The sequence below is a fragment of the Capsicum annuum genome, chromosome 2 (genome assembly GCF_002878395.1).
Source record: "Capsicum annuum cultivar UCD-10X-F1 chromosome 2, UCD10Xv1.1, whole genome shotgun sequence".
Lineage (NCBI taxonomy): Eukaryota > Viridiplantae > Streptophyta > Magnoliopsida > Solanales > Solanaceae > Capsicum > Capsicum annuum.
This window is the reverse complement of record NC_061112.1, coordinates 143,668,184-143,679,771: the sequence shown is the minus strand read 5'-3', so window position 1 is coordinate 143,679,771 and position 11,588 is coordinate 143,668,184. Positions and strand designations below refer to the sequence as shown.

The 11,588-nt window shown below is 31.9% G+C and overlaps 2 protein-coding genes across 2 annotated transcripts; one reads left to right on the top strand and one right to left on the bottom strand.

The window, feature by feature from the left end:
• Positions 1 to 3,103: 3,103 nt before the first annotated feature.
• On the bottom strand, positions 3,104 to 5,113 carry LOC107861365 (transcription factor RAX3). The gene is made up of 3 exons (XM_016706704.2): positions 4,487 to 5,113; positions 4,143 to 4,272; positions 3,104 to 3,988 (listed from the first exon to the last, which is right to left on the bottom strand). The coding sequence occupies exons 1-3, from the start codon at positions 4,620 to 4,622 to the stop codon at positions 3,262 to 3,264; spliced, it is 993 nt and encodes a 330-aa protein (XP_016562190.2). The 5' UTR covers positions 4,623 to 5,113; the 3' UTR covers positions 3,104 to 3,261.
• A 4,838-nt stretch (positions 5,114 to 9,951) lies between these two features.
• LOC107858327 (uncharacterized protein At4g04775-like) lies at positions 9,952 to 10,489 on the top strand. The gene is made up of 2 exons (XM_016702994.1): positions 9,952 to 10,083; positions 10,160 to 10,489. The coding sequence occupies exons 1-2, from the start codon at positions 9,952 to 9,954 to the stop codon at positions 10,487 to 10,489; spliced, it is 462 nt and encodes a 153-aa protein (XP_016558480.1).
• Positions 10,490 to 11,588: the final 1,099 nt, after the last annotated feature.

Genomic DNA, 11,588 nt, shown 5'->3' with positions numbered 1-11,588 from the left:
TAAGTTGAAGTAATTCCATTCTGCTCCAAATTTTGAAAGTTTGAGTATCTTCTTATCAAGATTGGGAAACAATATCTATTCTTTTAATCATGGTCAATTATCAAATTTCTTTAGTTAAAAAAAACCGACAAATCTAGACTTTTGATATTATAGCTGTCACATATAACTAAGCAATAGCTCGAGAGAGAGAGTGAAGAGAAGTAACATTTCTATATATGATGATCAATATTCAGATTGTATATAATTTGTATAGATTGTATAGATTCATCCAGATAATTATAAGAGAGAAATTAAAATGACAGTATATAATTTGAAGGGTTTAATAAATAGGCATAAAGGTGTTACTTTGAATAAAATGGACGTCTGCTATCCGGAAATTCCTCGCATGTGCCATCAAGAAATTAACTATACATTTGACAGATTTATTGTCAAATTAAAATTAAGTGCTTTTGGTAAAAAGGCCTATTATGATAGTAGAGAATTGATCAAGTCCCATCTCGAATGAGATTGCACCTCTGTCAAGATCATTAAAATCTACCTCTTTCAACGATTTTGCAAAATCAATTGGCAAAAAACGTTAAATCATGTATGTCACCTACCACGCTGATATAGGTAATTGGATTGGGGTGATTGTCTAAAAACAAAGAAAAGTGGAAAAAAGGAACCAAAATAAATTTTACGTACTATACAAATTTTGTGCTGACCGGGTAAAAAAGAATAAAGTGAACAGTTAGGTAACAATCCACATCAAAAATGAGAAACAGATCGTATTCTTGAAGAAATGTATGTATAAGAATATGTCACTCTTTCCTTGTTGAAGTTAATAGTAGAAAGGTTATTCATAAAGAGAGTAACAGTTTAACTCTGGTTGACGCTAGTACTACTTGCAATTTGAATCAACTAAAAAAAATAAGTAACACTAGGTCAATCCTTTTGGTGTTTTTGTGTGGCCCATTTCTTTTTTTTTTTTCATCTGCTTTTGACTTCATTTCTTAGTTACACCAACCAGCAAGTTACACTGTACGTATCTTTTTCTATTTTCAGTGCAGGAAAATATGTATATGATGAGTGTCCTGTCAAAGAATGGAGTGGAGGGTGAAGAATTTTTTGGCTAGTGAAAATCTTTGACAAGTACAATTCAAAATCATGTGAGTGGACTACAAAACATTCTGCTCTATATATCCAGATTTATTTAGTATTAGTTATAGTTATTACTAGTAAGATTGCACATCAACTACTTTTGCGTAAACAGCAAGTGAATTATTGCAACTCCAATTTGCTTCTTTGATTGGAATTAAAACCAATTGATCTTTTGCATCTTAAAATAGATTGCAACTATAATTTGCTTCTTTAATTGGAATTAAAACCAATTGATCTTTTGCATCTTAAAATAGATTGCAACTCTAATTTGCTTCTTTAATTGGAATTAAAACCAATTGATCTTTTGCATCTTAAAATAGGTGCAGTTTTTACCAAGTACTCCCTCTCTTCCTTTTTAAACAATTTTCTACTTTTTTTTATTTGGTCCCAAATAAGTGGGTTTTTTTTTTTTTTTTTTAAAAAAAAAAAAAAAAATCAGGAAAGTGTAGTAATTTGTTTCCAAGAATACTCTTGTCTAGCAATTGATTGATCAATAATTTTTTAATAAGTCTTTACAATTTCCATAAATAAATTTGAGATGAGATTAATAGCATTCTTTTTAATGTTTCAAATAGCTTTCTTAAGAGTAGGGAGATATTTCTTTAAGAGGATCAATAATGTTTTCATTCACCCTCCAGCCTAACCCGACGTTTCCCTCTATCAATTGATCACGAAGTACCTCAACCATTTAAACAAACCTCACTTATAGATATATTTTGATTTAAAGCTGATAAAAAAAGAAAAAAAAAAAAAGAGAGTACGTAAGCAAAGTGCAGCGTGACGATCACTTTCTAATCAAAGAATGGGCAAATGGGTCAGTACGCTCATGCAAAAGGGGCTTCCTTACAACTTTATTTTTTTACGTGGGACTCTTATTCTGCCTAGGAAAATAAATAATCAAATAAACAAAAGTTTGATGATTACCAAATTCACATGGAAATTTAATTTGAAGCGTGAATTTCAGTGTTAGGGCTTTTTCTAGTGCAGGCACATTCTTTGTTCAATCATCTCTATTTAAAGAATAAGGACCACTAATAATCCATAGAAAAAAAAAGTATATTTTGTGTATATAGTGCTAAAAACTTCTCCTCACATAAGAATATTGCAGTTTCTAAGAGAGGACAAACAAGTAGTACAATATTAGTGTTCATGTTGAAAGGCACCACTTGTGATACGGTGACATTGAAATATTGGAAAGCGATATATAATTTCAGTAAGGGTTACTAATATGACTTTTATAAATAAATGTTACCTATATATCTCAAAAATGGAGAATCAATATCCGACATTTTAGTCTTTCTGTTCCTATTGGAACAACATGACACGAACCTTATTATAAGCTTTTCCTCGGCTTGTTGTTATTTGTATTAATTGAACTCAACATAATACTAAGAAGAAACTGACATATATTGATACCCTACATGCTAAAGCCAATCAGGTTGTGGCCAAAACTTCAAAGTACCTTTCCAACTTTCATTGCCAATTTGCCTTTTCCAATGGAGATTTCTCAATATGCTTTTGTCGTACATATACTTTAAAACTCCATGGATCGTGTATTAAATTGAATTATTATCTGTTGATTAAATTTATCAAAGATGAATGCGTATATCCAAAAAGGACCCTGTGCGTGGAGGAGCTAGAGTATCGGCTACGGATTCAATTGAACTAAATAACTTTGATATAACCATGTCTTTATCTTAAAAATCAATCAAAAAGTTATTATTTTAGAACCGAGTAACTTAAAAATATTCGAATCACGAACTCATCTTTGGCTCAGCGTCCGATAGTACTTATCTAGTATAAGTAAGTACAATGAGGTAAAGTTGTAAACAAGCACTGAAGGTCTCTATCTCTAGGATTCCATGCTCACAACAACCATGTGAGCTGGTACAAAAACTATCTAAGACAACAGATATAGCACGTATATATATATCATGAAATATGCGCACATATATCGAGCAAATACAAAGAATTTTATACTGTAGTAGTAATAAAGATATGTGAAAATGATAGTACAAAGTAACCAAACATATCTCTAAGTTTCAGTGAATAGGCACACTGAAAAGTCGACTGAAACTCGTAAAGTTACATAGTAATATATATGTGGCTAAAAATAATGTTTTACTGTTTCAACAACCCCAGGTACCTTGGCTCTTCAAATACATAATAAGGTGATACGGTTTCGAATACTGATGCAGGATAATTAACAAGAGGGCTCAATTCTTCCCAGCTTGTACTTTGATCTTGTGATGTGGTACTAATAGTGCTACTATTGACCATTTCCAATACACTTTTATCTACTTGCTGAGAATGAGCAGTACTAGTACTGTTGAGCACGTCATGATCCAGCCCAACGGAAATGTAATTGTTATACTCTTGCAGACCGTTGTTGCAAACCCCGTTGCTCGGGTAATAGGCGCCACTGCTTACCATCATTGAGGAATTACAGGTAGCGCCATCTACCGGATTCATCGATGCAAGATGATTGGTGGAGCTAATTTGACACAATTGATCTTGGGAGAAATAAGCTTGATCAGTGCTGGAGTATTGAAAGTTGTGGCTATTTGCACTGCATTCTGCCAGGTCATGATTTTGTGGTGCAATTAGTGTAGAGAAGAGTATTTGTTGCGGAGACCAAGAATATGCATTGTTGGTGGTTTGATGAGTAGCAAAGAAATCCTCCTGTTCCTTCATCATATCTACCTTATTGTGATTGTATCCGGTCCGCGGCCGATGATCCTTTCGCTGCTTATTGCATAATAGTAGCTTTTTCTTCAGCCTTGTATTCCAGTAGTTCTTGATATCATTATCCGTTCGCCCAGGTAATTGTGCAGCAATAATTGACCACCTTTGGTATTGAGAAATCGTAACATGTTAATGAATTATCGATGTAGAATCTTAAATTACCTATCTAATACAAAGGGAATGAGCAATTACTTATACTATACCTAGCCTTGAGGGTAACCCTAGAACTGAAAAATTAGGTGATGCATATATATTACCTACTGCCAATACTCATGTAGAGAGTGCAGATTATGTTGTCTTCCTCATCGGTGAACTCTCCGTGCTTGATGTTTGGCCGGAGATAATTCAGCCATCTAAGCCGACAACTCTTGCCACATCTCTTGAGACCTATTTAAGCCATATAAAACCAACATGAATTATAAATTAAACCTCAATTTGTTCAAATAGAAGCAAGATCATCACAGAGATGTTACGTTAAATGTTGGGAGAATGCTAGTAGGACTTGCAACTATGATGATTACTTGGCTTGTGAAGATACAATAATTAGGATTTAGAGACTTTTGGATGAATTGATCACATAATTAAATTCATCGTTACTCACCGACTTTCTGTGGAAGGGTAATCCAGTTACCACCCGTGCCATGTTGCTCAATATAGGCCTTGAGTTTGGAATCTTCTTCAGGTGACCATGGTCCTCTCTTAACATTGGCTTTATCACAGCAAGGTGCTCTACCCATTTCGAACTCAACTTTAATATTTACCGGACAGCTGCTGACACTGTTCTCACAATATTAGTCTCTTAATATATATAGATAGAGAAGATAGGTAGATGGAAGAGGGGAAAGTGAGTGAGGGAAAAGATATATGGTGAGACTATAATAGCTGGAGAAGGAGAGGCATGGGGATGGGAATGATTACCGGCTTTTTCAATAAAGTGGAAATGGAAAAGAGAGTAGTCTTTATTGATAGAGATTAAAATAATAGGGCACTTTGAATGCCAGAAGAGTTGTATATCAAATGTTTTCTCATTGTCTTACTTAATTTATAGGAATCTATCTATATACCATCATGCAATTCATCATCCACTTCCTGTTCACACTCACAAATACACAGAGTACTCTGGTGTCAATTTAAAGTTAATTAGAGCCTGAACGTTCTTTTTCTTGTGTGTATACTTGAATATTTTATGTTCTTATACATGGTACGTCCATAGAGTACATAGTATATATATATACACACGAACTTAGCACCGTATGCATAATGATCTAAAAGATATTGTGCCTCGTTTATTCATCCTAGCTTTATGTGGAAATGTAAGATGGCAATTTATTTATGTAACTCTTGTATTATATTAATAATTATTGAAATTTTTTTTAAAGGTTATTGAAAAGTAAGCTAGGAGGAAAAAATATCACCTCAAAAGTAATCAATTTTAGCCAAAGGCCGAGAAACGTATGTAGTTATCTTTCCTATTGTTTTGTGTTTAATTATATTTTCATCTTACTTTATTGTTGAAAGAAACCAACAAACTAGACCTAGCAACGAAAAAAAATTCCTATTGCTGTATATTTTCTTTGCGTTTTCTATATATGTTTCTAGTTTTCGAAAGTTACCATTCATCAGTGCTTCAACCCCTCAAAACTATTATTTAAGTCATAACTATGTGTGATCTTCATGCAAAACTTCCCCTAATTAATTACATCCTCCAATATCTCAAGGGTCCAAATAACAATAGGATGAGGTCGTGATCGGTTAATTTTGAATTTTTGGTCCCGTTAGCTTCAAAGTACTCTAGTAAGAAATTCCTTGTTGGATAGGGGATATTGCTTGCAAAGTCCTTTTCGGTCCCTATCATGAATATTTGAAGTATGTCTATCTATTCATGATCAGTGTTTTTCCACTCATTATTACGGTACAATGGGAAATTAAATTAAATGTGTACTCATATACTAGTTGGTAAAGGTTTGTAGTAATTCTTTTAACACTCCTATATGCTATTTGAGCAGTAAATACTAATTTATATATACACCAAATCAATAAATACAAGTCACATGGAAAACATTTTTCAACTATTAACTTTAGCCTATATGTTTTATGGCTTACAATTAAATATTTACACCGAATCAATAATGTAACTGCTAAGGTTAACTGATTAAAAATTTGAGTTTGGTGTTACAGTGTATAATTACCTCGTCCTATGAGCCGCCGAACTTTTGTTTCCAAGCATATAGTACATGTAATTAAACAAATTAAGAAACAAGTTGCATGATGCTTTGTCTAGGCGTCTAATTTAGGAACAATAATAATCAGAGCGAAGATAATGGAAGGAAAGATACATCATAATCCTGTATATGAATGACCATATCTTATTAAGGAATTTAGGATTAAAAAATAGAGTCCACTATCACATCTTATGCCAGAATTGCCGTCATCGAAATTGACCGTTGTTGTCCCTACTTTCCTATTGTTGCTCTGGTAATTTAATTTCTTGGACGTCGTCTTCACTTTTCAAGTTTTAATTTTCAATAGTAAAAAAGTGATTCATTTTTTTCAACGTAAGAATATAAAATAAAGAACTCAAGATTACCGAAAAGTATTCTTGGTTTACACGCACCTTGCGTCGGTATGGATGTTTATTTTCAACTTTTCAAAAACAAGGGGAAGAATTAGGTGGATTTTGGTTAAATTATTTTGAAGAATATATATTATTTGCAATTATTTTCTTCTTCAATTATATACAAAAATTATAGCAATCAATAGCCAAGAAGAAAAGTTCTTCAACTCTGCAAAACAAAAAACTACTCTAATATGACTTTGTCTAAAGTTGAGGAAATGTATGTCCATTAATAAGAAGTAGAACTAATTGTCTAAAGACTTGTTCTTAGTTTTCGGACAACAATTTTAATTTGAATTCTAGATGGTCAGTCAGTCTTAGAGCTCGTACTAGTTTTCTTTCACCTAGCCACAATTCTGAGTAATTTCCTTAATCAAAGATGTCATGATAAACTGCAAATTTAATTCTTTGCATCTCTAAAAACATACGTGCTTAGCAGCAAGTAGCAACATTTCTTTTGCATGACATGACATCAATCCTTCTTTTCTAAAATATATTATGGAAAGAAGAAGTCAAGTATAGCACCTGGATTGCAGCTATAAAGCAATGGAGAAGAAGCAGCTGTTCGGTACATATTACCTGCACACACACACACACACACACAAAGGTAAAAGAAGTAAGAAAAAGTCCATCCTAAAAGTAATGTTAATTATTGGCTTCCATACTATAAACACTGCCTGGATAAGAATGTCTCAAATATGAGAGAGAATATATGGTGGTGGCCTACTCCATAGACCGTTTTCTTCTTTCCGTGTTGAAAAATCTTAATCTTCTCTTTAATTAACAATGTTTTAATTAATTTTCCTGAATCATGATTAACTTTATGAACTGGTTTATTATACATAAAATATTTTCAAAACCACTGAAATTCAACAGCCCCATTTTTAGGTAAATGATAAAATAAAGAAAAGCCACCTTTGACTTGTTGCAATTTCATAGCCCATAGTCAGTCCTCAGATATTGTTCTTATTGGTGTTCATACACCTTTCTTTCTTAAGCGCAATATCACTCTATGTAATATATATATATATATATATAAAATCTATATCTATGTATATAATCTATACCTATAATATATTAAAAGTATGAAAACCCTTAGAAAAATGATTTGAACTTTTTACCCATCATTAAAAGACTCTTTTTTAGACAAAATTGTCTTTTCACTATTTTTTAATTTATTATTTAATTATTTTTTATTATATTAACTAGACTTCCTAAAATATGTGGAACTCCTAAAATATATGGTAGGAGAATTAATTAATATTTTCTTTTCAACTAGACTTCTTAAAATATATGAGACTCCTAAGATATATGGTAGGAGAATTAATTAAAATTTTGTATCCGCGTATTGATAGTGATTCTAATTTGTGTTTTGCGCAGAAATACTAGCAATCTGCATGATACTTGTGTTTTGTTTTGTACAGAGAGATACTAGAAATCTATGTGATATTTGTGTTCTATTTTGTGCAGAAATACGACTAATCTATGTGGTATTTGTGTTAGCTTTGGTTCTCGTTTGGGCTGCTTAATTAAGATAAAAATCTTCTACCATTCAATTAGAAAAATATTCCTAAAATAGGACTGATTAAAGAAATACTTCTATAAATATTGAGATATAATTTCTTCACTGTTTTTGTCATCATAATAGAATTCAACATCTGTGTGTATATATATATATATATCTTCTTTATTTTCATTCAAATCCTTCTTTATGGTCAAAATTTTCACTCAAACAATAATTAGTTGGATCAAAATCAAAACTTTGTAATCATTATTATATTTTTTTATAGTTTACAGATCCTAGATGAATGTCGGTTGACTTTAAAGAATTTCTTATGTAAAACATTAGGTTTAATTGTATTGTTTTGATACCTTTATTATCTTATTATTTTATTTTAATTTACAGATGCTAGATGAATGTGAGTCGGCTTTGAAAATTTTTTTTAGGTAAAGGTAAGGTTTAATTGTATTATAGTAATATCTCTATTAGTTTGTTATTTTGTGATAGTTTACAGTTCATAGATGAATCTCGATCGGGTTTGAGAAATTTTTGTATGTAAAATTTAAGTTTAATTGTATTGTTTTGATATCACTTTTATCGTATTATTTTGTTGCAGTTTATAGGTGATAGATAAATGTTAGTCGGCTTTGAGGAATTTTTTTATATAAAGATTAGGTTTAGTTGTCTTATCTTGATATCCCTATTATCGTATTATTTTATTATTATTTACAAGTGGAAGATGAGTGTTGGACGACTTTGAGAAAATTTTTGTGTATAAAGATTAGATTTAATTGTATTATTTTGATGTATCTATCATTGTATTGTTTTATTGCAATTTATAGATGGTAGATAAATATCGATTGTCTTTTAAAAATATTTTTGATAAAGATTAGGTTTAATAAATAAATTCTCCATCTTTACATACTCAAAAAATATTAAATTTAATTATTATATTTATCTTTATTATTTAAACAAATATTCTATTTAATGTAATATTTAAACTCATTAAAAAGAGGTACACGCACGAGGCGCGTACGCCTAAACTAGTATATATATATACTCCTAATCGTTTTTTTCTACATTTTGTTTTCTAGTGGTTTTGGTGACAAGACTTTAATTTTTCCCCTCTTCTTATGACTTGGAGTGGATTTTTCTCAAGTTTTTAGCGTTATTTTAGTTCTCTGATTCTTTATCTTAAAACAGTAAATTTTTGTATCAAATAGCGCAAGTATTGTGGAAAAGTTCATGAGAAAACTTGAATAAGTTTGTTCTCAGGGATAAAATGACAAATGAAACATGGAACTACAAGAAATAAGATAAGTATTGAGAGGAAAAAGGAGTAATGATGTATGTGTAAAAAAATAAAAATAAAAAATCAAGTAGGAAGAATATGATCTACATTATGATATTATTCCATTGTTTCATTTGTGAAATCTTTGGAAGGTAGAACTTCAGTTGTCTTTAAGAAATAGTTCTTGTCATAAAATTTGAATTTGACAGGCGAAATTTCATGATAATATCCTATAATTTCACATGTAAAAGTTGAAATTTTATGATAATGACTGTTTTAAATAAGGTCAAAGGCATTGATAGGCACTCAAACTTGTTGTCAAAATTCCCTTAAACCCCTAAATTATGGCTTATACCTATCAGGATCCTAAACCCCTCAAATTTTGTTTCAATTGGGGAATTTTTGCCTACATGGCACTGCGCGTGTTGTTTAGTCGCGGGTGACGCGTGGCTCATGAAAAAACTGTCTATGTGGCAAAAGTTAACGTTATTTAATGTATAGTTTTGTCATCCCCTTCAATTTCCCTCTATTTTTAACCTAATTTCCTCTTCTTCTTTCTTCATTCTCTCCTCCATAGCTGATTTCTCTCTCAACTTTTCTCATCTCACTATCAAATTTATTTCATAATTTCTATTAAATCAATTTTTTCTGTCATTTTCGATGAGAATTTCGGAAAATTTCGTTAACATTGAGGTTCCCGATTTGTGTTATTGTTCCGAATTTTGTCCATTAAGAACTTCAAGGACTCCATCAAACCCTGGTCGTAGATTTTTCGGATGTAAAGTTCCAAAGGTTTGTATCATTTTCACAAATTTTAATTTTATTTTTTTAGTGATTTTTTTATTATTCTACGGTTTTTGCATTTTAGAAAAATGGTGGATGTGAGTACTTTAGATGGATTGATCCAAAACCTTCAATTTCTGTACATCAATATCCTGAGGTAGAATCGAGCTTAATGATAAAGTGCAAAGATGGTGGAAATCCGTGTGATCGATTGAAGCAAAAGCTCAAAGACGTTGAACAAGAGAGGAACACTTTGTGTGAGAAATTGAAAGATAGTGAAGGGAAGTTGATTGCATTGAGGCAAAAACTCAAAAAAGTTAAACTTGAAAGGGAATGTGCTAAGCTCAAATTGAATAGACTTGTTCTATTTCTTCTCATTGTTCTTACTGTAAAGTGGTTCTTTAATATGGTATAATGGTTAGTTTGTTGTAGTTGTTTGGTTAGTTTAGTCCATAATGAATTTGTAATGGTTAGTTTGTAGTAGTAGTATTAGTTTGTTGTAGTTGTTTGGTTAGTTTGTAGTAGTAGTAGTTTGTTGTAGTTGTTTGGTTAGTTTGTAGTAGTAGTTTGTTGTAGTTGTTTGGTTAGTTTGTAGTAGTAGTAGTTTGTTGTAGCTGTTTGGTTAGTTTGTAGTAGTAGTAATTTGTAGTAGTTGTTTGAATGAATTGACATGTCACTACTAGAAATTATCCTTATTGCAACGAACTTTTTGGCAACGGTTCCAAAAGCGTAGCAATAGACCCTCTATTGCAACGGTTACAACCGTTGCAAAAAAAAATTGTTCTAATAGAATGAGTTTATAGTATAACCGTTGCTATTGTTGAAGAACTGTTGCAATAGAGTGTCTTATAGCAACGGTTGTACGAACCGTTGCCATAGAAGTCATCTATCGCAACGCTTTATTGGGAAAAAAATACTATTGCAACGCTTTTTTTATTTCCCTCCCCAATATTGCTAAAAATCAAATAAATATAAACATTATGTCTCTAATTTCACTGATGTTTCCTTAATTTCACTGTGCTATTTCATTGAGCTCCGACGAATTCAATCTTAAATTGACCGCCTAATTCGGATCGTTCTTCTTCTTCTCTACATCATCAACTTCACTTTCATCCTTCTAGAAACTTCGGTTCTATAAGCATGGATGAAATTTTCAAGAACATTTATTCTTATTCTAACCCTTTTGCTTCTGACCCCACTGCTACCTTCACTGTCACCACTATCGCTGTTGTTAATTCTGTTGCGGTGGTCGCCGGTGGTGGTGGTGGTAGGGATGTGGTGCCCAGTAAGACTGTGAATGAGGTGTGGATAGAGATTGTAGCAGGAAGTGGGGGTGGGGGTGGGAGTAGGGAGACGGAGATGACTTTGGAGCACAGTGCTCCGACCGCTGCTACTCCGACTTTAATTTCAGCTCCTTATATTTTACTTGTACTGATGCTACTATAATCTTTTAATTTTCAGTCCTTGAAAATACAAGGAAAGCATTCTGAAGCTGTGGTGGAACTGTTTAAAAT